General features: G+C 32.4%; 1 protein-coding gene across 1 annotated transcript in view; it reads right to left on the minus strand.

The window, feature by feature from the left end:
* Window positions 1–225: 225 nt before the first annotated feature.
* Window positions 226–26,670, minus strand: part of LOC129220017 (dihydrolipoyllysine-residue succinyltransferase component of 2-oxoglutarate dehydrogenase complex, mitochondrial-like) — a 46,883-nt gene continuing 20,438 nt past the window's right edge. The window contains exons 9-14 of the mRNA XM_054854345.1: window positions 22,202–22,299; window positions 21,401–21,531; window positions 11,216–11,283; window positions 11,044–11,127; window positions 7,765–7,932; window positions 226–688 (exon numbers count right to left, since the gene is read on the minus strand). Of these exons, the coding sequence (XP_054710320.1) occupies window positions 554–688; window positions 7,765–7,932; window positions 11,044–11,127; window positions 11,216–11,283; window positions 21,401–21,531; window positions 22,202–22,299 (684 nt within the window). The 3' untranslated portion in view covers window positions 226–553. The remainder of the gene's footprint in view (window positions 689–7,764; window positions 7,933–11,043; window positions 11,128–11,215; window positions 11,284–21,400; window positions 21,532–22,201; window positions 22,300–26,670) is intronic.

Consider the following 26,670-nt stretch of genomic DNA (forward strand, 5'->3'; position numbering starts at 1 on the left):
GAAAATTTGATATCAGTATAGATTATTTATGTTTAGCAACAACATGAAATTACCAAAACACACACACAGGATTATTTTAGTTGAAAATCGTTTGCTGATTTTCAGAGATTCATTATAAACCTCAAGTGAATATTTTGCTGAAAAATTGGAAGATTCGCTAAACTTTAAAAAATAATAAGCACCTATTTATTTTAAACAAATTACAAAGCAAACAACTAAACAGCATTTCAAATGTTTCACAATTTTATTTAATTTTTGGATGTGGGGGTCAAGTAATTCATTGAACAATTCTGGTTCTTTTCAAGACCATTATCAAAATAACTCCTCATCTTCAAAAGAAAGAACACAACATAGGATCCTTTGAAGAATATTCAAGTTTCAATTGAATTTCCCTGCTTTTCCCAACTCAGCAGTAAATTGGTGATGGAATGAATCAACTGAAATGTGTAGGTCTTAAAGCATAATAGAAACACAATTGAAAAACATGTCTAGTCCTTAAGCTCCAGTCTTTCTTTCAGGACTAACTAAACTCTATAAATAAATATACAATTTTTTAAATGTCCAAAAGCATTATTCTAGGATCTTCTACTGCAGCTTTGATCTTTCGAAGGAAAAGGACAGCTTCACGACCATCAATGAGACGGTGGTCATATGTTAATGCAACATACATCATCGGTCTTATTTCAACCTGTAAAAAAAGGAGAAACGAATAAAATTTACAGCTTGTAAAAATCATTAGAATTATTTTATTTGCATAATAATAATGTTGTAAGATTCTCAGTTGTTTTACCATGGTCTGAATGTTTTACCCCAAATGTTTCGGCGGCATCTGCGGTAGCCATCTTCAGTGTTAATGTGGCCGAAGCTTCCAGGGAAGTGACTTCCTATTAACTGATGCAGATATCGAAGTATTGTCCATATTTATGTGAGAAGAGCTAGTTCTCTCTTCGTTCTGGGTCAGGATTGGCGAATGAACGTTTGTCATTGTTTCTGTTTGGCTGAAATTTGAGCTCTCTTCATTCTGGTTGGTGATTGGCGGCTGGGTATTCTTTACTGTTTCCGGTTGGCTAAAGGTATCTCTCGGGATAATCCGTCTAAGTGCAAACATGGCACAACAGTGCGGAATCTTATAACATTATTGACACCGGCCGTGAAAGCCTTCATTATTACATTATTTTACTTGCAGTTTTTGAACATTTTTACAAAAAATAAATACTTTTGTGCTGAAATGTGAAAGGTAATTAAACAACATTAAAATTTCATAAATGTGCAAAAAACTGCTGATGTGCTTCTAGATTAGTTAGAACCTTTTTCCATTGCAAAAGGTGTGAAATTATGAATTTTCTTTCATCAATTGTTTTTATTTTTATCTACAAGCTCACATCTTATGCATTGAAAAGGGAATTCCTTGTAACCCTCAAACAATAGTGTGTAATTTTTGGCAAATTTGCATTTTAGCATAGTTTAATTATTTTTTTAATATTTTCACTAGTTATTCTGCAAAGGTAAATAAATGTATGTTGACTAAAAGACTTTTCGAGTTCTTAGAACTCGACTTAAGAAGAAAACATTTAAAGAGTATAAAAAATTATTTTTATAAATACAATATAAAACAATTTAACAGAGTATAGTAAAGCCCCGTTTCAACTAACATTAATTAACTCTTTTTTCTTAGTGCTACTATGTACTGGGTGGTCTAAGAGAAACTTCCCTTGGCCCTCCTCCCCGTAACGGCATATCAACTCAACTAATCTATCAAAACTTCAAAGATATGAACTTCAGATTTAGATATTTTCAAACAATACAGAGCTACATGAAATACACCGCCAGTTCAGTCATTTCCAGCCGAGGACTGCAGTTTCGTGCTTATTAGCCCTCACCAGCCCGGCATAGGAAAGTGACTGAGCTGGAGATGGAAAACCTCTAATGGAAGCCAAGAGGGCCAAACAAACTGGTAGCAAATGTAGAATTAGCACAGACCAGACGAGTAGTTTTGTACCTAATGTCACAGTTATACAATATATGAAAGTTTCACAAACATTGCTTGCTCTCTTGATGCATTGTCTGCTAGTTCTTCCGTTTCAAGAATATTCTAAAATTTCTCCTTTGTGCATATTAAATTGAGAACTTGTTTAGATTTTTGAAACCACCTTTTCGAAGAGGCAACTGCAGGGTCCCAACAATGTAACATTTGATTTTGAATTGCGATAATTTTGTAATAAAATTACAGTGCTTCGGTTAACAATTAATTATTTCATCCATGCATTTTCTGTTGTATATCAAGAATTCAATTTTCATTTTGTCAGTTTTTGCCAGTTTCTGCTGCAGATGTGGCAGAAAGTGGTTTTTGCCATGCTGGTTTTAACCGGTTTCTACCAGTGGTTTTACAGCCGCCTCGGCAGAAACTTGCCAACCCCTAGTATTTTTATGCTAACATAAATGTTAGCATAAAAATACTTGATCAATACTTTTTCAGTAAAATGTGTTTGAAGATGTTTAAAATTTTTTTTATTAATTCTACAGGAAAAAAAACTGCTGAGGTTTGTTTCAAAATGATAAAGAACTGATAATGGGAAAGAAAAATTAAAGATAGCTGCACTTTTGCAGCAAGAAAGAATTTTGATACTGTCTCAAAAATCCTGTCGTACTGATGGAATGACTCTTAAAATAAAATCGCAAAATAGTATTTTAGAAAGAAGAAAATTTGAGCCTAAAATAAAAGTGATTATAAAAGCAAATAATACAACATTAAAAAGCACATCATGAATTATTTGATTTTATTTTTAAGCACAAAGATATTTATATTTTTCAAAAAGTTAGAAAGAAAAAAATGTTTATTACACGTTTTGACTTCATGTCAAAAAATATACTTTAGAATACTTTTGACTTCCTTTGTACAGTTAGTTTTCAGATATTAGTATTTAAATTCTTGAAAAGTAATACCCCCCCCCCCCTTTTAACAATGAGAAAATGCAGAAAGAAAAAAAAAGAGAACAATCACAACTGTAATTGTTTTAAGTTCTTAGGTTGTGGTTTAAAATGGTCTGCAGATGAAAATTTTATTTTGTCACTAGCCGCCTGCTGCGACCAGCTGGTTCGCCTTCTTACGCCATTCACCTTTCTATGCAAGCAGCCACCTACGGCGGCTGTTTGGCTAACTTGTCATTTACCTTTTTACTTCAAGTTTGCCGCCTTCGGCGCTGTTTAAACAAATTTGGCTGCAGTATTAATCAATCCATCTCTATCTTTTTTTGCGCCATTCACATTTTTACGCAAAGATTGCCGCCTTCCGCGGCTATCTACCTTTTCGATCAATCTCTAAATTTTCTTTTACATCTCTATTTATTTTAACCTCTCCGCTCATTTCCTAATAAAAACAAAGATCACTCAAAAAAACCGCTTTTTTTATTTAAGTAGAACAAAAAGAAAAGTTATCTCCAAAACTCCCCGTAGTGTGCAAAAAGTAACAAAGTAAAGCAAGTGACAAAGAAAAAAAAAATCTCGCTGTTTTTATTGAATTAAATGCGCACAGCCATGAAATGTAACGTAATATCGAAACAGCAAAACGTCCAGCTTGGGGGGGGGGGGGGGGGGGAGATGGAAAATGAAATAAATGCATTCCCTAAATTAAACAAAAAAAAAAGGAAAGAAAAAAAGCAAGCGCTGCCGGAAAAACACGTGGTCATCACGTCATAAAATGTAGAAGTAAACTATGTAGTAAAATAAAAAAGATTAACTTTGTTTGCGATTAAATTCCGTCGTAAATATCGAATCGAAATCCAAGTATGACGTCAGAGGCATAGAAGATTGAAGAATGCTTTTTTCGACCGATGCGTAGAAAGATACTGATGCTGATTTTAATGCTGAAAAGAATGATGTGTTCAGCATTAAAAAAATTGTAAAAAAAAAAAAAACTATTGCGTACTTTTAAGAACTTTTTTCTTCTGAAGAGGGCGAAATGTTTTTACTATTACCAACTTAAATTTTAGAAATGAGGCTTTGATAATTCTCGCAGGATGATATTAGAAAAATGTAAAACCCAGGAAAAAATGCAAATTGAAGCTTTTTTCCAAAATTCATAAAAAATACAAAAATTGCTCTATCTTCAAATCTATTTTTTTCATTCTTCATATTTAAAATTAAATTTCCAACACTATAGTACAAAAATATTTGTGTGGTGCGATTGGTTCGGGGTCTGTGAGGTAAAAAATACTAAAAAGTGCAAAAAAACACATAAAACATTAAATAACTTTTTTTCTAATTAAAATATCAAAAATCGAAGCGCGAGGTGCACTTCTTCGGCAGAAACTGTACCTGTATACCAAATTTCATCTTTCGAGGCCTTACCGTTTTCCCGAAAAGCGCGCCACACACACACACACAAACATCTTATTTTATTATATGTATAGATAAGAAGGTAAAGCCCAGTAACTGCAAAATTTTCTTTTTTTCCATTTTTGTCATCTATTGTACTTTAGCTTTATTGAACACTAGCGGTACTCACACGGCTTTTCCCATAGTAGAAAATTAAAGGGTCATTTGGTTTGCATGTATATTTACAAATAATAGATGATGAATTCCTCACCAATTCGCTATATTAATTTGCTCGCCGATGTTACGGTTCATTGTTATGATAATTTGGTAAGTTACTCGTTCACGTTATGATAATTTGCTCAGTAAAATGTTCTTAAAATTGGGATGGAAATAGAACAAAACCGAATTTTCGAAAAATCGCTTCGAGGTGCACACCCCTATGCTACAAACTAATTCTATGTCAAATTTTATGAAAATCGCCGAACGGCCTAGGCCGACGCGTCACAGATATCCAGACAGAGAGACTTTCAACTTTATTATTAGTAAAGATGCGGTGAAAAAGATGCCGGAAGCCAGCCTGTGTGGCTTCTGCTGAAAATAAAGCATGGAAGAAAGATAAAAAAAATCAATTTGAATTTTGACATCTTGAATTCAAATTATGTTTTTCGCAATCACGAGTGTGTGTATGTAGGCGTGTGTGTTTGTGTGTGGGGGTATGTGTTTGTGTGTAGGGGGTTGTGTGCAGGGGCGGCATTTCAGCATTTCATTTGGGGGGTCGAGTTTCTTAAATATGAATTACCACAGTATGGAACCAAAACACATATTGGATAACAGCAAGTAGTCATGATATGGGTTTAGAATTAATAAAACTAAGTGTTCAAAAGCAATTTAAATTTTTATGACAAAATGTGTAGTTCGTTTTAGAATATGTTATCATACCAAGTGTTTTAGTACTACAGTTTTCACCTTTTAATAAAGTTTTTATGCTTGATTTTTAAAATACAGAAGAACATGAAATCTTGTTACTAATCCAGCAATGCCCAGTGTCATGCTCTTTTTTTCAGCTAAATTTTTTCCCCATTGTGCTTCGAAAATAATTCTCTAACCTCCTAAAACACGAAAATGATTTTTCTCTACGAACTGAACTGATTGGAAAGTTGAAAAATAATTGAAGTAACAAAGTTACGTACGAAAACACACCTTTCACATCTTGCTCTTCAAAATCACCCAAGTAACTTTAAAAATTGTGATGATCTTCATTTTTCATTATCAAATAGTCTATTCTAGGCTAGTCTCTGAACGATTTTTCTTGCCTCATGCGATAAATTTTACTCATAATTGAAACAATTCATTTTTTGCTTTCAACGCCCAATCCAGAAAATAAAGAGCCAACAATGCAGAAAAATATGTATCATCAAATCTTGTGTTAATTTCATTAGAAGCTGAATCTATTATTTTATACAATATGTTAAATAAAGATTTGACTTTACATCATCACGTGCATTTTGGTTACCTCTTCTAAATTCATTTGAATATTCTTTGCACTTTTTAAAAATTCTCTGGAGTAAGAATTTTTTTGAAAAGATCCACGCTTGGTTGGAATAATTTATTTTAGTTTAATATTTTTAAAAAATTACTTAAATCGGTGCGCTTTCGTTGTTTACACTTCTGTCGTGTGACATCACAAATGATGGAATGTCATTCAATGTTGCCATTCACAGAACAAAATATTTTTAGTTCGCATCTTTACTCACGTGTATTGGCAACGATAGGGTTGATAGCAAGCATAGAGCGCAATATTCAATTCGCTTCTTGATTATCATAACGTGGAAACGTGATAGAAAGATGCGCCACAAAGTGCATCATTTGTGACGTCATCAAGACCACGCCTTGTTTGAAAAATCGGACACTTTAAAAAATTAATTTAAAAAAAACTGTTTGAAAAATGAAAGTATTTTCTGGGTCCACATATTTTTTCTTTTTTTGCTCATTCTATCTATTTCAATGACTAAAAGTAGTACTTTTGACTGAAGGAAGCCACACCATTGTAGCTTAAACTGTAGCTTGAACAGTCCAAAAGTTCATGTTAGCTGATTGAAGATGTTTTGATATAGTAAAGCACTGTTCAAAGACTCTCCGCAATACAAACAAAACGAATAAAAATTCATATGAAGACATGTTAAAGGATATTAGCTTCTTCGTTATTCAAAGAGTTGTTTTCCAAAATCACTGCTTTGAAGTTATCGAGAAGAGTTTTTTCGGTTTAAAAGACCATCTTGTGTTGTGTCTTAAAGACCCTCTTGTGTCACCTTGATATTGCATTATTAAAGAGGCCACAGAAAAGAGATATTTTTTTCAAAAATAGTATGTATTTTTAAGACTTAGCTATGAAAGTATTCTATTCATTGAGCAGTTGAAATGTGTTTTCAGAAGAAAGTGATGAACACTCATTAAATGTACATACTCAAAATATGAGCGTAACAATGGATGTAAAATACCAAGGCATTTAGTGAAAATCATGCAGCCACACCACTACACGAGCCTCTCATAACCGTCCTTACACAGAGCACACAGAAATGAAATATTTAGCCTATATGAAGTTTACGTCTTTAGTTAAAATTCACCTTAATTCTTTATCATTTTTTTCTGTTCTGAAAAGGCCGGTAAAGTCTTGATAAATTTCTGATTATTTAAAAACATAGAAAACACTTGCTCAAATCTAAAAATAAGTCGAGTTTCTTCAACCATTCCGGAGAACCAGCAAGATTCCTTTTCCATGAACATTGGTTTGCGATTTACGAAAATTGAATTTGCTCGTTTTTTTTAATCTTTCCTCCCAAAAAATTTGGGGGTGCGACCGCCCCCTCTCGACCCCCCTATTTGCCGCCCCTGGTTGTGTGTAGGCATGTGTGTTTGTGTCTGTGTGCTGGCATAAGTGTGTGGGTAGTTGTGTGTATGAATGTGTGTGTGGGGGGGGGAGCGGGGTATGTGTATATGTGTGTAAGCATATGTGTTTGTGTCTGTGTGCAGGCATGAATGTGTGGGTAGTTGTGTGTGTGTGTATGTGTGGGGTGTCTGTATGCGTGTGTCTATGTTTGTATGTGTGTGTAGGTGTATGTGTTTGTGTGTGTGTAGTTGTGTATGTATGTGTGTGTGTGTGTAGGACATGGATGCAAACTGAAGACGGATTTCGCTATAGGAGCAGCATCCTGAGGAGCACGTCGACGGTGATGGTGCGGAGGGTGGTGGTGGGAAAAATCAAAAGAGGCCAAAAAACAGTCAAGTGAGAACAATAAGCAATCGTGATTGCTCGAAAAAAACTCATTTCTGCAGCTCCCTTCCCACAGCAGTATTGTACTGTATTTGATTATTGTATTATATTGAGATAAAAAAACATCCACTTTGAAGAGTCTTAAAAGCTTCATCTTTCACTTTGGTTTGATTTCTTACCTTTCCTTTGATGGCTACAGGCCTCTCGACAATAGCATGCATCCCTAATATTGCAGACTGGGGTGGGTTTATGATAGGTGTGCCATATAATGAACCAAACACGCCACCGTTGCTGATTGTAAATGTCCCTCCATCCATATCTTCAATAGCAAGTGCTCCAGTACGTGCCTAGCAAAAAAGTTAACAAAAATATAAATCACAAGCAAGGATATCAGGCTAAAAATTGAACTCATGAATGCATTGATATGAAATTTAAATCAGTACAATTATGATTATCTGAACAATTTTTCAAAAAGACTTTATAACTGAATAAAATATACAGCTTCAAAAACCTCAAAAAAATGTTCAAAATAAATTAACTGAAAATGGGATAATTTAGAAACCGTTTTTCTTCAATAAACTTGATGTTGTCCCTTTTATTAAAACAGCATTTGTCATCAATCTTTTAAGGGGGGAAACCAGTTTAGGAGGACAAAATTTTAGTGTTTTTTTGTGAATTTGTTAAACAGGGAAGGAATAATCAGAATTTGTTTAAACTTGGGGGGGGGGAGGGTAATATTTTATTCAGGTTTTGAAGCACAGTTTGTAATTTTTTCAAGACATTTCTGCCAGAAATAGTAGAGTTAGAAGTTCCTGTTTGTGGACGGTCGTTATCAAAGCTTGATGTTGGTTGGCATTACTGAAGTCACCAGACAATACCGAAAAACATTCCCATTTCAATAGACTTTTGTTTACCCCAAAAACCAATATCTATTAATCGAAATTTTTATTTTAAAGATTTTTCTTTGCATGTAAAAAATTGTAGAATTAAGGAATTGATGCTAATTTAAAACTTTAATGACTCTGATTTTTCACCCCATTACGTTGTAAACACCCTGCGATAGAATCTATTGTGGAAATGAGGTATTTATGTATTGGAAATCAGTAATTCATTTCATCTGTCAATTACTCTTTCATTTTATAGAAACTTGATTTCAAAGATAGGAACAATCTTTATGAACTTTTAAAAGGTCTCTGATAGTATAAGGTAAAACCACCAGTAGCACTGCACTAACTGTTGACACTTACTTTTGACACACATAATTTTTAATTATCCTTTTAAACTGTTGCCAAAACCAAACAGGAATTTAATAGCAATTTTAAAAAATATTGCGGAAATAAAGATACATATCAATAATTATTTATATCTATACAAAAAAAAAATCATCTACAGCTTCTTCAGTTCTCATGCTTTGAATTCACTTCATTTTGATTCAATTAAACAATTCCAAACTTTTGCCAATGTTTTTAATTTTACAAAAAACTGAAATTTAACTTTTTATCTATTTTTTGAAACTTCAAAAATGATAGGTTTAAATAGGTATTAATGTTTAAAAAATTTTGTGTATGTAAAAAATTTAAGTTTCTGTAAAACATTTTCTTTGTCAAGCGCTTTCTTCAACAAGGTTTGTTCAAAACAAATCTGCTTTTTAGTTCAGGATTTATACATGACTTTTCAAATAGGTTCATATGTTATAATTAGTTTGAGCCACTGAAAAAAAAAAAAAAAAGATGGAGATGTGGCTTCCTCAGTGAGATCTTTTGAACAAGAAATGTTTCTTAATGGTGGTTGGGGGCCAGACAGACTGACAAACACATATTTTTCACCTCAATATCTAACTTTCAAATTTTTTATTTCTCAGTATTTTTAATTTTTTACTTTATTTGCTTGATATCATTTACTTTTAAAGAATTTTTTTAAATACTAGCTGCTCACTGGCGCTCACCAACCCCCGGAGATTGCTTCGCAATCTTATTTGATTCGCAAAGATTAAAATGGTCAATTAAGAAGAAACAGATTAAAATCTCATTATGGAACAAAAAGCACCCCTTCCCCGGGATTCATAATAACTTGTACCAACGTGCAGAGCCTTAAGGGCTAAGGGGCTCCTGAGCATTGCAAAACTGCAGTTTTTTTATATTTGAAAAGTAGCTTTCATATACGTGGTCTATAGTAATATATTTTGCTCTGGGTTTGAATTGAGTTGAGCCTAAGATTTTCCATTAAAATCAAAACCCTTAAAATTTGCGAATAAGTAAGAAGAAACAAACCAATCTCAAAGACATAACTATGGCAACGCCAAATAAAACATCAATAATTTAAATGGAGATGAGATTTTTTGAACTTGATTAAAATGGCTTGTAACTTTTTTTCCCTTTAGAGATAGAAGCTTAGTTTTTTGACCGTAGGTCAAGTTAGATCTGAAGTAAAAAAAGCTGCTCTTTCCAGTCGTGTCAAAAAGAAAACTGTGGGACGATTCCTTAACTTTTTACCGATAGATTCAATGAAGAAAGGAGTGCTGAAATTTCAGCTAAGACTAAAAAAATTCGATCTATAAACGCAAATAACTCTCACTATAATTAAGTTAGAGCAATGAAACAAATTGCGCAGAACGCGGAAAATTCCATCCTTTTTAATGATATGTAATATTAATAAGTGCAAGTAATTTTCACCCCTTTAATAGGCAATTTACACGAAATTTGACTTCAAAATTAATTACAAAAAACTAATTAGAAATTTAAAAAACAAAACCCCAGGTGCAAACCACCGTGGTCGAAGTAATTTTGCACAAAATTTCAAAGCTGTAGGTGCTATGGGGTCTCCTGGACACAGGCCCGCCATAGACTTAATTTCAGAATTTCTTTTGACCTTATGTTTTTTTTTAAATACAAAGAGATACTAAGCACATTTTTTGGGGAAAAAAGCTAAAAAGAAGTTCAGTTTGCTATAAAATAAGTTTTCATACCTATCATACAAAATAACAGCAAATGATTGTTATAAAGTAATGGGTCATTCTACGGAAAAGTCAACCATTTGTCTTGCATGTAATGGTTCATATATTTCATTAAAATGTAATAATTTTAAAGTGCAATGACAAAATTTTTTGCTTAAAAAAAATAATCACAAATAAGTTTGTAATTTATTAAGTAGAAAAAATTTGTTCATTAATTATTTAAAGTATAATTTTATGAATTAAACGAGACGTCATGTGAGGGACAAAATGACTGTTTCCGTAGAATGGCCCTAATGTTAATTAATCAGGTTGATAAAATTAGGTTGCAATGTTGGCAATTTCTCACTTTTTTTGGCATTCAAAAGGCTTACAAGGAAAACGAGAAATGTGTTGATGCTGGTGATTTTCTTAAAAGAAATTATTTGGTAAATTTGCAAGAAAATACTGATTAAGTTGCAGAGTATTGAATTCTACTCACTTTACGGACTAGTTTTAAAGTCCTTACCTTTTCACCTAAAGCATGAATTGCTTTTTCTATGTCAGCATAATTCATTTTCCCAAGATTTCTAATAACAGGAACAACTAAGCCCTGTAAGAAAAGAAAGCCTTTCAGTTTAAAATCATACTCATCAACAAAACAAAGTTAGTCACTGCTTGTTAGGGAAAATCTTGAATACCTTTGGTGTAGCAACAGCAACACTGATATCAATATAATCTCTGTAAACAATTTCTCCTTCATCAATGACTAGAAAAGAACAAAGTAAACAAGAGTTATTATTCTCTCTCATAACTTTATTGCTAACCTATACTTGTGTTACGCAAAAAATAGTTAGGCAGAGTAATTCCCTAAGTCATACGAATTAAAAAAATAAAATCAAGGGAAATACAATCTTTACATTTAAAAGCAGGGTTGGCAAGGTTTTGGCCACTACGGTAAAAAACCTGGTTTTTTTTACCATTTTGTCCAAAAGCATCCAAAACTATATTTTTAGAAAAACTGTATTCGGTGAGAAAACATCAAAAACAGAATAAAATGTATCAAAGTAATGTTTTATATTGAACGTTTATTCAATGAGAACATTCAACTTATTTATGCAGCTGATTTTAATCTAGTTACAAAGAAGCTGAATTTTTGATTAAAATTTCAATTTGTATGCATGAGTTCATTTAGTTTTTCTTTTTGGCATTAGTAACCAAATTTCCTTATGTTAATGCACGTGTGCATATGAAAACAGGGTTAACAAGGTTTTTACCATCCTGTTCAAAACCCTTGTGTGCAAAAGTGTCCAAAACTACTTTTTGAGAAACTATATTTTGTGAGAAAATATCAAAAACAGAACAAAATGTGTTAAATTTTTTTGACTAATTTGACATATTTATTCAATGTGGACACTCAAGTATAAATATATATGTAACTTATTTATGCAGCTGTTTTTAATTTAATTACGTAGATATTAAATTCTTCATTAAAAATGTCAATTCGTATGCAGGAGTTTTTTTGCTTCCATAAATCAAATTTTTCGACATTTGTGCATTTGTGCAAAAAAAAAGTGTTCAAAATATAGTGCTATAATTGATTTAAATGCAATAAATTACAATTTTTTATAGTTACAGAATGTATTATCTTAAAAATATGAATTAAAAAAAGAATAGCACAAGTTTTATAGCATAAGTGTTTAATCATCAATGTCTTGTTCTTTAATCTATGACTACCGTTCAACCAGTGGTCGAAATTCAACCATATTCATAAATGAATAGTTGAGAAAACTTGTATGAATTTAACTATTTCCAACATTTTTATTTCTACTCTTACTCATGTTTACTGCTTATCAGGAAACGTACAATTTTTATATGCACACACAATACGAAACAATAATAATTTATTCCAATTTTGCTTTTTGTCTGTTAATCTCAAAATAAATAGATGAAAGGGAATATCTTGGTACTGGGGTCGTTTCCGAAATTTTAAAGGTGTTTTTCTCTGAAACAGCATGCTTAAAAACTTAGGTTTTAACCATTTTTTAAATAATTTGAAAAAAACAAAACATTTTTTAACAATCATTTTAATTGGTGCGCAGATTGAAATTCATTTTTTACACTTCTGCACATGTCATCAAAAGCGATGAAATGCCATTAGCACACATCGCAAATTTTCATAACCTGGAAACGCAAATAACAGCAATGCGTAAACATTTAGCGAGGCAATGGAGTAGCGCACCAAAGTACATCACTTGTAACGTCATAAAAACCATGTTTTATTTCCAAAATCAAACATTTTAAACAATAATAAAAAGCTTTTTCTGGCTCCACGTATTTTTTTTTCTTATTCTATCAGTTTCAGTGACTAAAATTAGTACTTTTGACTGATGGAAACAACCCCATTGAGAAATTGGTGTGGTCATCAACTTCTTGGCTTGAGCAATTTTATTTTGGACACCATGTTGCTCTGTGCTAACTCTATGCCAGTAGGGCCAATCCATCGTCATGTCCAGGACAAAAATATGCTTAAATTTCATTAAAATTTCGTCATATCTCTTAATATTTTAATGAAACAAGGATAAGTAATTTTTTTAATCTTTACAATTGATACAAAGATACTCATGAGACAACTATATCTTTATTTAATTTTGTTATTTAAAATACAATTTATTTACATGCGTCACGTGCGGGACATCCAAAGTCAACCTCTGGTAACTTGCTTATGAATAAGCTCATATTTTTGCTCTATTAATATAGAAATGACGAAACAAATTGTAGATTTTGAAAGCTATGGTTCGAACGTAAAGGAAACGTATCTCATTAGTTTAGAAATAATAATTTAAGCCATTGAAAAAAAATATATGTATATGCCCATTCCATTAAAAAAAAATCATTTTATGCCGAACGTGATGGTTCCTATATTTCATAAAAAAGAAATAATTTTTGAAGAAAGTTTTCGCTTAATAAGTCACACATGCGTTTGTGATTTCTTAAGAAACAAAATTTTGTTCATCATCCTTTTAAATTATTAATTTTTATAAAACTAATCACGTCACGTGCGGGACAAAATTACCATTTTTCGTGGAATGGTCCAATAGATATTTCCCTACTCTTTGTTTAGGTATGCAAAGGAAAAACACTTTTTACGCTGGCATTGGAAACAAATAATTTGATGCCAATGGATAAAAATCGCCAATTATCCAACTTTTGAAATCTTTCTGTATAAAATGAAGCATCAAAACTCAGTTTATACTTAAAACTTCTGTGTGAACAACATTACTTATAAATCGTCTACTATTATTGAGTAAGTTGCTTCTTTGTCATTAGAAATATAAATTTCCAAGTAGCAAATGAACGAACTCTAGTCATGGCAACATATAACTGACCATTCGAAAACACTGGACGTAGCAATAATAGTACAATTTTTAAAAAAAGGTCGTCTTTATGATTTGTTAATGGTTGAGGACGGTGCATAACTGATGTCACACTTTTCAACATTTTCGACTCTCTCCCCCCTTTGTCATAAAGTTTCACACTTTACCAGACCCCCTCTTCCCTTTGTCGCATATGCTGTTTTTCATAAACCTTCCTATTAAAAAAAGGTTTGTCATTCTCCCAATTGTGTGTCCCTCTTGTCATTTCTTTCCTCTCCCTTGTCATAAACTGTGTCTATTTCTTGAACCCCACCTTAAAGCAGGACTTTATTCGTGGACAGCCCTTGTGTTGTGGTAACTGTATGCAAATATTCTACTCTTTGTTTACGTATGCAAACAGGGGCGGATCCAGACAGAATTCTCAGAGGGGGGCCATTTGCAAAAAATGATGCTTTGGAAATTTTTGAATATTACAAATATCAATATAACCCACCTTTAACCAGAGCATTTTTTAAGGAATTTTCACTAGGTGACACAAGTTTAACATAAAGGCTCTAACCATCCCAACAATTTTCCTCTTTTCTAAACAAACGTATGCATATATCATCGTCTCAAAGTGGTATATTCCTGTAATCAGTATTGTTTATTCTGAGATGACTGTATAGGATTTCTGTAGGAGGAAGCTGATATGAACCATAATATTTACTCTGATGTAAAGGGGGAGGCGGGGGTTTCTCCTCCGAAAACTTTTGGAATTTGTGGTCTTAAAAACGCATTTCAGACCATCTTTGGTAATCTTAGGGGAGAAGAGATTTGGTGGCGCTCTCCTGTCTATTTTTCGAAATTGTAGCTCTAAGAATGCAGTTTTAGACGACCGTTGATGATGTTAGAGGAAAGAGAGATTTGAGGGACTATCTAAGGAAATTTTTCTGATTTGTAATCTTAGAAATTCATTTTATCTGTCTTTCGTAATATTAAGGTGCAACTCCACCATCCCGCTCATTTTTCGAAATTGAAACGTTTAAAACGCAAACATTATCTACAAAAATGTTAAGAAGAGGGAGGTTTGGGGGTTCTCCAGAAGATTGTTTTTGCAATTGTAGAGCTAAAAACGATCTTTTCGTCATGATACGTGGAGGAGAGATTAGAGGACTCATACCAAGAAATTTTTCTAATTTAAACTTACAGTCTCAAAGATGCATTCTAATCATCTTTGGTAATGGTAGAGAAGAGGCTTGGAGCAAGGGCACCCACACAGGGAGGCAAGAGGGGCTTAAGCCCCCTCCCTTTGAAATAAGAACTTCCTTGTGTTTAGTACTTTTTTCTTTGCAAAAATGTAAAAACATTTATTCTCCAGCCATTAATAAATAAGTTATTAAAAATGTCAAATTTTAATGACTCTAATCTGTCCAGAAATCTGTTTCCATCGGTATCCTGCTAAACCATGGTTAAAATATCTGAGCCCCCCCCCCTCCCCACTTACAATTTTGCATATGGGCGCCCATGAGTTGGAAGCACTCCCCCGGAAATTGTTAGAAATTGTAGCTTTATAAAAACGCTGTTTTAGATTTTTTTTTGGGGGGGGGGGAGAGATTAAAAGACCCATCACAGGAATTTTTTCTAATTTATAGACTTTAAAACAAATTTTAAACTATCTTTGGTTGGTAAAGTTTAGGGTTTGAAGAGTTTCGGAGGCCCACTTAGAAAGCTAGCTAGGGCTATTTAAGCTAGGAAAGAGGGTTTTAAAAAACTACTTGAAATTTCCTCAGTGTGAGTTTATGATTCCTCGGCAATGTTTTTATATTCATGTTATACTTCTAGGAATAATAAAGATTTGTTTTAATATTTAGCTCTAAAAAAGGTTTTTAATTATTTTTGAAACTTTTTCATGGTGACCATGGACCCCCTCTCATTGTTTTCCTTATTCTTATACTTTGTATGCATCATAAGAGAAATTTTTTGCATTTTTGCTCAAAAAAAAAGATGGATTTTAACTATTCTTGAAATTTTCTCGGAGGGGGCCATGGTCCCCACGCCCCCCTTCCTGGATCCTGCCAGTGTATGCAAAATAAAAACATTTCGCGCACTGCAATTGGTGCCACAAATTTGATGCCAATAGATGAAGCGCGCCCATTTCCCAATTATCAAAGTCTCCCCGAATGAAATGATGCTGCAAAACTCAGATTATACTTAAAACTTCTGCATGAATAATTTTTTTTTTAAAAGTTTATTATTGTTGAGTAAGTTGCCTTGACCTCTATCAATAGAAATATAAAATTTCAAACAGTCAAATGAACGAATGCTACTTGCTATATTAAAAATTGTCCATTCAAAAATACTGGAAGTCGCAGTAATAGTGCAATTTTATTTTGAAAAAACAATCACGTTTGTGATTTGTTTAAGGTTTAGGGGATAACTGACTAATGCACTTTTCAAAATTTTTGATCCCTCTCCCCTTTGTCACAAAGTTTCACATCTCACTATACCCTTTCTCAGAGGCGTAGCTAGACTCGACTTTCGGGGGGGGGGGGGTTACTTCTTTTTTTATATATATATATATATATGTGTGTGTGTGTGTGTGTGTGTGTGTGCGTGTGTAAATTTTTTTAGTATTGAAAAAAATAAGAGGCAGTGAATCTTGCATACTTTGGAATGGGGTGCCCCAATTCCAATACTTGTGTCAAACAAAACAAAACAAAAGCAAAGATTTTTTTTTAATGTTATGGAAAATTCAACTTTTTTTTCTTTTCCCTCCATTTAATTTAAAGTGAAATTTTCTAGCAACGGTCTTGTCAAAACCAGTCTATCCAAATCAGGGGGAAAATCAAATATCTGATGAGCGCGTTCCGTTCATTTCAGTGTGACTGCTTAATTTAGAGGCTAACACATATCTACAAAAGCTGGCAACCCTGAAAACTAATAGATACTTCCATTTCCGCCTGTAAACTGGATGTTTGACTTTCAATCTCATCCGTGGTCAGACTATAAAGACTATTTTTACTAACTTGGTTTGCACTAAAAGTATGAAATAAAATAAAAAAAGACTTCTTGAATTATAACCCGCAAAAAATGAAATTGCTTTTCATATCGTTATATTTATATGTTGCTTTTTATGTATTTACATTTATGCTAATTCTAAAGCAGCTAATAAAATTTGAATGAAAAAAGTTAGGGAAGAAATATAGGCGGTAGAAAGTTATTCGCTCAAATGCATACCATCTGTTCTCCTCTCAAGTCTTTATTTTTAATTTTATTAGCTGCTTTAGAATTTACATAAATATCTATTTGGGAGAGCAACAGCAATTTTCGTGTATTATAAACAGAAGTCTTTTTTATTTTCTACTTTTTAATGCGAACCAAGCTAATAGAAATAATCTAGATTCATTTCGTTTTTAAACATTTTATTCATGTAATGCTATGCAGTTTTTCTTTTGAATTAAAATAAAATTACCTTCAGAAGAGTCCGATGGGACTAATGCTGCTTTGCAGACTGTACTTCGTTTTCTTCAGATGACGTTAACTTTCTCTTTTTAGAGCAATCCTTTTCGTCATTTTAATTTTTTTCTTTGGGTTTAAAAAAGCTTGTTATCGGTTTTGCTCGCTTCATTATGCAACAACTTTCACTTAGAATGTACTATTTTAAACAGACTGTACGTTTCCAAAAGAATATGCAGTAAATACTGGCTGAAAAATCAATGTGATTGCAATGGATACTCTAGTTAGCAAAGGTCATTTTGACTATGATCTATGACACACATGAGACCAGACCAACAAAAACCTCTATCGTTTCGAATTCCGGTTATGCTATCATTTTTGAATTCGAAGCCCAATGATCTTTAAAGCAGCAAACAAAAACATTTTCTTCAACTCAGAAACAGAGGAATTGTCTTCAAGAGCTGAGGAGGCATGGAAAAAAGGGAGAAATTCATTCCACGAATAGGCTTTCCAGGAAGATTAACCAAAGGACAGTCGTTTCGCGCACTTTCTTAGAAGAAGAGTAAAAGGGTGAAATTCACAGGTTTGACATGTAAAAAAATGAACATTTCAAGTTCATGGTTAAAGGTCATTCAAGTTAAAAGCCATTTCGCTCTGTTATCTGGATTAGTACTGTTCTTTGGTTGCTCTCTTTCTTAAAATTGTGATTCCTTAGAAAACCGAAATGATTGGAGTGAAAAGAAAATATAAGTTTTTTTCAAGTGATGAAAAAAGGAAAATCGTAGAATACTGGCCAAGTTAGATTTGCAGCAATTGCTAACCTCAAGAGGATAAATAATGAATCAAAAAAAAAAAAAAAAAATCAGGGACCAAAAAGCAATAAAAGACTTTTTCTTGAAAAAGATATGCTTAAAGTTTCTTTTACTGTCAAAATGATTCCTTAAACTCGCAATAAAGCACTTAATACTGTAATAATAGAAAAAATACCTAACAAAACTAATAAAGAGGAATTTTAATCAAGAGCCCATATTGTCTTTAGTATCAATTTCAAATTTTCACCGTCATATTTCAAACTTCTATAATAAGATTCTTAAAGCCCCGTATCTCAAAATCTCTTTATCTCGATTTTTTACCTTTAATGTGAAATTCGATATATATAGATTCGACTGTATGCAATATTCCCACTGCGCGGCTCATAAAGTTAAACATATTTAACAATTTGCAGAATCTATGACAAAGAAAGGCTGCATATATGTGGATTTAATAAATCAATCTCATTTCTAAAGCGAAGTGTCAAATTTCACTCAATTATCAAAAAATTGTCGCAGCAGAGGGAGGCGTCTTTATGCTTGAGGGTCACACATGGAGCAGATTTTCAATGGCTTTGGGGGGGAGGGAGCGAAGTGAATTTTTGACCTTTGTTACTCAAAAAAAAGTCGTTTTGATTTTTTTTCTTTTTTTCCTTTCTTTTCTCTCTTCTTTTTCCCTTTTTTTTGAGACTAACGTTTCGGGGGTTGTCCCAAACTTAGCTACACCCCTGCCCTTTCTTCCCTTTGCCACATGTCACACTGTTTTCATAAACATTCTTATCAAAAAAAGGCTTGATGTCACATTCTCCCCATGGTATATGTCCCTCTTGACATTTATTTCCTCCCCCTTGTCAAGAATGGTTACGCTTCAATGAACCCCACCTTGAAGAGGGACTTCATTCGTAGTCAGCTCCTTGAAAATACATTTCACTACTCTTTTTTTTTACGAATGCAAAAGAAAAATATTTCTCACCCTGGCATTGGTGCCAAAAGTTTAGTAACAATGGATAAAGTTCGCCTATTTCATAATTATGGAAGTCTCTACTCGCGGCAACATATAATTGTAATGCGAAAGCACTGGTTGTCGTAATAATATGCCAGTTTTATCAAAAGTTTCACATTGAGATCTGTTTGTGGTGATAGCAAATGCATGTATTATTGGGAGCTGTGTGTGTGTGTGTTTTTTTTTTTTTTTAAGAAGGTGATTTTATTGAAAATAAAAGTCCTCCCTCACTACGGAAAATGAATTATTTAAATGTTAAAATTGCGAAAACATATAATCAAAATGAAAATATCTTAAATGCCCGTAGTTACCCAAAAAGCCTCAATAATAAAAACAAATGCAAGAATTTCATTTCTTTACGCTCCAGCGAGAAATGGTAATACATAATACTACCCAGCAATTTCTTCACGCTAACTATGTTGCATGAAAAAGCAAATGAAAAATGAATTTTCACTAACTTATAATTGCTTTTAGTTCCCTTTCTAGTCATCTTAGCGAATTTCTGTTTTTGAGCTGTAATGGGGGTAAACATTTTTACGATCTTTCCAACCATACCAAAATCAAAGCACTAACATGCATTTTTCTTGTAGAAAAAGTGATTTAAAAAATGAATTAAAAGTTAATGTTTCACGCTTCCAACAATGGAAAAGAGATAAAATTAAAACTTTTGAGTTTTGCTAACTAAAAAACGCTTACAACTTTTTTTTAGTGGATTTAGGTTATTGGACCTTGGGCGTCCTGACAACTTCTTCGTTAGGAGTATTTTTTAAAGAACTTTTCAACCATATTAAATTTGAAAAAATTGAAAAAGAGCCATTTAGGATGGAAATGCATTTTTAATTAATATGCTTCCAGACAATTTCTTTGTTAGGAGTATTTTTTAAAAAACTTTCCAACCATATCAAATTTGAAAAAAATTGAAAAAGAGCCTTTTAGGACGGAAATGCGTTTTTAATATATCCGTTAATTAGCATTTGATTTCAAAAAATTTTATTGATGACACTAAAACTCGGCAATAGCTACTAAACAAAAATAATGAAAGAAATCAGTTCACAAACAGAGGAGAAATCGGTACCGAAAGAAAACGGTTTGCCTATTAATATATAAAGATTTTTAAAATAACTTTCGTTAAAACATCATGTAAAACTTATTTGCAAAAACCATAAAAAAAATTAAGCTTTTTTTTTTGCACCTAAATATTGTACATTTAATAACATTGCTTTGAGTTATAAATGAAACTGAAGTTAGTTGTCTTGGTAGTGTTGTGAATTTCCTTTCATAACTTCACCAACTGTTATATAAGGAAGTTTTTATGTAATAGTTATTGGCAATTTTTTTAAGTAAAATATTTTTTAATGAAAATTTTGGCGAAAAAATTATTGAGTACCCATTAATTAAAATTCATTAACATCTATATTTATTGCATTATGAATAGTGCAGTAAATAAGAATTGATTAGATTACACCGCTTTAGTTCCAACTTCATTTTGGACAGTTTCGGACACTTTTGGACAGTAAAACCCACCTGTCCTGTCCTAAACCAGTTTTGGACAGCCCAAAACCCAACCCTGTTTAACAGCATCAAAATATGGATCAAATCTTGCTGATTCTTTTGTAGCAAAATTGAAAGGCTGCAAAACAACTATTTATTGAAAGATGCTCATCAATGGCGCCCATATGCAAAATTTTAAGGGGGTGCTCAAAAAATTTCCCCATGGTTTAGCAGAATATTTTCCCCATGGAAACCGATTTCAGTACAGATTGGAGATATTAAAATTTGACATTTTTAATAACTTATTCATTAATGACTGGAAAAGAAATTTTAATACATTTTTGCAAAGAAAAAAGCACAAAAAGTAATGAAATTCTCATTTCTAAGGAAAAGCTACTCTGGAATATAAGAATAGGCCGAGTGACATAAGTTGATTTATTTATGATTTCACACAAAAAGTCTTATCAACATTATTATTTACACACTATTTTACCAATCAATTTTTGTCAGTGTTAAAAACTTTTTACACAAAAACAAAAATGCAATATCCTTTTCGTAAATAGCACTTGGTCTTTTCTTGCACAAGAGGATTGAATTGAGAAATTCATAAAACCAGGAGTGGCGTAAATTGCTCATTGTAAAATAGGCAATCAGAAGCTTTGCTATTTTTGAATCATAAAACCATAAATACAAATTGTTTTTTTTTTTTAAAGTAAAGAGATGTACATATATTTTACTATGATATAAAAATAAGCTAGACATTGCGCTTACCAGCATTAACTATGGGTTGATCTTGCAAGGCATATGTTGCTGCTTTCACAAAAGCTGACATAAATCCCAGTTTTATATTATGTTTCTTCAGAAAAGCATCTTTATGTGAATTTCTCATTTCTATAATATTCCTAAATTCAAAGTTAACTGATTAATAAATATAAGAAGAGTTAACTCACACATATGCATACATATACATATCTTATATACATAAATGCAGTGTGTGTATGTTTGCTACCACAAAACTCGAGAAGTAGTAGATGTCACTTGAAATTTTTACACAACATTCCCTTTGTGTAAAAGAGCGCCCATAAAAACTTTTTATACCCAAAATGCAAAGTATTTTGCAAGAATTGATTTGAAACATTAATCTGTGACTAATGATTTGTATGTATTTTTGCCCATTGTTAAGCAAGAACTGAAGTAAATATTTCACCCATTGCCAAAAGAAATAAGATATTAATCCCTTTCACTCATGTAACGTATAAAAATACTGCATACAATTTGATTTTTTCGAGGCTTAAATGAAAACAATTTTGTCTGACCAATGAGTTTACGCACTTTAGTCCAATGTTAAGCGAGAACTGAAATAAATACTAAGCTCAAAGAAAAAGCAAATATTGGCCAGTTATGAGTGAACAATATTTAGAATAGATGCTATTTTTGATAAGTTTCAAAGATAGAATTTAAAAAAATTTCTTCAGCAAATGTTCAGTATGAAAAAAAAATTGCAAAAAACACAAATATACGATATATACCAATGCAGTGATTTTTTAAATAAAAATGAATTCCCAGACTTACGACATATCAATTTCATTAAATGTGGTCAACATTGCATAAGTGTTTTGTGCTTCTTTTAATCTTTGAGCAATGCGCTGCCTCATGCGGTTCATTTTAACCTGAAAGAAAAACAAACTATAGATTAGTAAAGGGCTGTGTCTAAGGGGAGGGTTTTAGGGGTTAAACGCCCAGACTTAGATAAAGTGAAAAGCTTTCTGCGAACTCAAAGCTTAGCTGAAAACTTTTCTGCACATAATTATTTTGCCTAATTCACCCTTGAATAGAAAAAATCATTTATTTATTTTTTGCAATACCATCTAGTTCACGCTCAGTTTTCACTAACTGAAGAAAACTGCCTTAACCATCATTTTTTGCCCAATATCAATCACATGATCATTATTATTACTTTCATTTTGTAGTGAAAAGATTCATGTTGATCTGAAACTAGTCATATTTTTGACTAAGATAAAACGTAAGCTACCTGCTCTTTACTTGAAAAATTTATGAAGATATTTGATTTTGTAAACGAATCAACAAAAACTACTCATTCGTTTAGAATTAAATATTTCTGCAAAAATAAGTATCATATATCCTACGCATTACCTGTTAAAAATGTGTAAAATTTATGAGGTGCAGATTATCTGTGCTTTTTTATTTTCTCAACGTCAACACATTGAAACTCAATTTACAGCAGGATTAACCAATAGAGACCATTCCCATAGTCTGTAAAGTTGTTTATTTTACATAGCTTGAAATTTCTTCTTACGCGATTCAGGCTGTGTAAAATAAACAACCATTTGCAACCGTTTGCTTCTTTGTCTCGAGTCTTTGTCTTTAAGTAATTAGCATACTATAATCATGACTTCAAGAAGAAATCAATATTTTTTAGATAAATTTTGCTCAAGAAAAAAGCAAAGAAGACAGGGCAAGAATGGCAGATAGGAAAATATTCGGAAGAAACAGAAATAAACGAGTGGATTTTTTTTATTTCCTTTTTTTTTAAATTAACGTTAGTAGGTTAAAAATATTTTCTGCAGAGCCAAAAATTTTCTGCGAACGCTGTTTGTCTATATTATGCAAGACTGTAAACACCTTCCATTGGGGAAAAAATAATAAAAAGCCAAATGAAGAAAAGCACATATTTTACTAAAATTAACTTGAATGTTGAAGTTTGTGTATAGCAATTTTTTAAAAAACATTCTCTTTGAAGTTTCACGGCAATTTATGAATGTCCTTTCTTCATAGAAAAACCATATTTTGGAAAAACTGATGGAGAAACCGCAGAATGGGCTGTCAATACAAATCATCCACTGTGTTTAATATTTCCTCTTATGAAAAGGTTATGATGACTTGGGCGTTTCACAGAAAGAGAAAGAGAAGAGTGTTGCTGCAATGAAGATGCATAGCAATTATCTTTGATAGTTTAATTTGCATCCGCAATGAACCGCTACCTGTTTAGTTTTCTAAGCATTATCTTAGAAAACAAAGCCTAAAAACATATGTTTTAAGAATTTGTTGTGATGTACCGCACAGTAAACAGATAATCGGGTTTGAATCTAAACAAGCAGTAAAATGAATAATACTAAGGCTGCCAGCCCAGCCAGAATTTGCCATTTCAAATGGCAAATTACCAAATGATTTGGGAGGAGAAGTTCACGACGGTTCAAACATGTATAAAAAATACAATAATGGCATTGTTAATATCACTTCAAACCAAGGCTCCTGGGAACTCCTCCCTGCTAGGCCCCTCATTATGACCATTAAATAGAAATGAATTATTTGGCACACTTTTGTGCTTTCCTGACAATGCAGGTAAGAGTGAAAAAATATTGAAACCAAAATTCTTCCCTTAATGAAATCCTGGTCACAGGCCTGGATTAGTAACTGCTTTCAATGGTGTATTATATTAGAAATTGTATCAGAGAAAAATAAGTAAAACATCCTGTGAAATGCGTGAAAAGCTCTGATTAATGTAATTAGTGATTGCAATAATGGTATACTGAATACCGGTATTTTGAACAATTTTGCAATTTGGTTGTACCGGTATTTTCTAAGGTAAAATACCGGTATTTTCGTTATTAACTGAAAATAATAAATCGTTTCAATTCAAGAATTTTCAATTTTACCTTATTAAATATCTACTTATATTTTAAAAGTACATTTTGTTTTCCATGATACAGAACCAAATTCAATCTATTGATGTAAAAATTTGGCTTCAAAAATACGAACTAATAGAATATCACTAAAGAAAAGTAGCAGAAAGAATGCAAAATATTGTCATTACGGGATAGTGAGGTGAATCACATTTTCATGCGCTTTTGTGCACCATGCTTTTATTTTTCCCATTGAAAGTGAATATCAAGTGTAATTTTTAATGCATTTGACTATGAACAATTTATTACAACCATCAATTTCAGCAATACTTTAGGATTTTGTTTTTAATTATTTTCCTGAACTGTACTAAATTTTAACAAAAACATTTTTTGTTGACATAAAAAATGGTAGTTTGTTGTCACCAGTTTTGGTTTGTTGTCCTGTCTTACTATTTGGCATTATACTTGACAAGATAATATTTAGATACTATTTAGTGCCTTGAAACTTTGCATAGAGGTAAGGCATAATCAATGGAAATACATTTTCAGATATTTACATAATTATAACTATAAAGAATTTTGAGAAGAAAGCAAAAACGAATAAGAAAAAATAACAAGATCAAATTTTGTAAAGTGTATCGTAAATTTCAAACCAAAGGGCTAATGAAAAGCAATCACAAACCATCTCCTGCTCTTCTTCCCGGGATACTGTTATTGATGCCGGTATTCCGGGATCACGTTTTAAATGTAAATAACGAATGCCGGTATTGAATTTTTGGTACGGTATTGTAATCCCTAAATGTAATCCATCATTTTATATAATCTCAATCAAATTTTTTACTTAAATCAATATGTTTTATCTAAAAATTCATGAATAAATAAACAAACAACATGCAGTGGAACTCTAGGCTCTCAACCAGTGACTAGTATCAGCAGAACAAAGCCAAGGCACATAACTTAATACCAGAACCTGCCATTCAATTGTCCAATTGGCTAATTCACAGCATCTCTGCAATACTTGGCACCAGGGATTTGCAACCAATGGTAGTCTTTCTAAGGGATGGTTTGTATACAAGCTGTTTTGATCCATTCTAAAACCTCATCTCCCAAACATTGAAGCTTCCAAAGTTAACTGCACTCTATGCAGAATGTCATAAATAGTTGTCAATTGTGGGACCAGATCCTAGATGGATTGGACCTATTTCCAAGCAACAATTTATTAAGGTAATCGACTTATTTAGCCCAAATACTGAATACAGTGGAAAATGTTTAACACACGAAACTGAGAGGACTGAAAAAAAAAAGTTTCATTTAAAAATATTTCATGTTAAGAGATTTATATTTAGTACAGTGTACAGTATACTGTCTGCACTAATATATCACATCCTGTTAACCGAATTTTCATGTTAAGCATTTTGATAAAACGTTTCGTAAAACGCACTTAACTGTATAGTGAAAATATGTACACATGTTTCAGTAGTGATATAACGGTGCAACTAAGCAGCTGCCCCTTATAAATTTTCTTTTCATAAAACCATCTGTCTGGGAGAGTTACCTTCAATGGAGGTGTAAAGGCATCCCTAAATTCACACTCCTACAAAAACCATTGAACTTCTCAAAATTTTGGTTTCCTTACAATGCATTGAGTAGACACTAAAGGTTAATTTGACATCCTTTTAGTTTGCCTTATAATCAAGTATATACATAATGCATAGGTCTCTCTCTCTCTCTACACACATATATGCAGGGTGTTCCGCTTTAACTTGCAAAACCTCTATTTTCACAATTGTTAGTCCAAGGTGCATACTTCCAATTGCAAAAATGTCTAAAATCAGATGCAGAATTTAGGTATTGACAGTTTGAAACAAAAATAAAAATGAATTAAAAAATACAAAATTTAACTTTTTATACAGGCCCTAGATCCCCCAACTTTTTTTTAGGGAAATAATCTCCATTGAAAATTATTACTAACACAAAAATTTGACATTTGTACGACCAAAACTCATGGAGATATTTGAGTTCGAAGTTTTAAGGGACCATACAGAAGTAAAGATTGGAACTTATAGCCTTTTCAGAAGACAGGTTGTCGAAGTAAAAAACAAAGTGTTTATATTTTTCATTGCAGTTCAAATACCATGACATTCAAAAATGCACTACAAAACCTCGAAGAATTTGAAAAAACACTCTACCCACACACATACTTTTAAACCCATATTAACCATTATATTTTCCCGCAAAAGGTGTTATTGACAGCAAGTGTAAAGTGGTGTAAGTCACAAAACGCTGTGTTTCATATCTCGGGGAATATTGGTCGTACTAATGCCAAACTTTTTATGTTGGAATTATTTTTCAATGGAGATTATGCCCCTAAACAAAGTTAGGGGACCTAGGGACCAT

This window comes from Uloborus diversus, chromosome 4, assembly GCF_026930045.1.
Source record: "Uloborus diversus isolate 005 chromosome 4, Udiv.v.3.1, whole genome shotgun sequence".
In the NCBI taxonomy this organism is placed as follows: Eukaryota; Metazoa; Arthropoda; class Arachnida; order Araneae; family Uloboridae; genus Uloborus; species Uloborus diversus.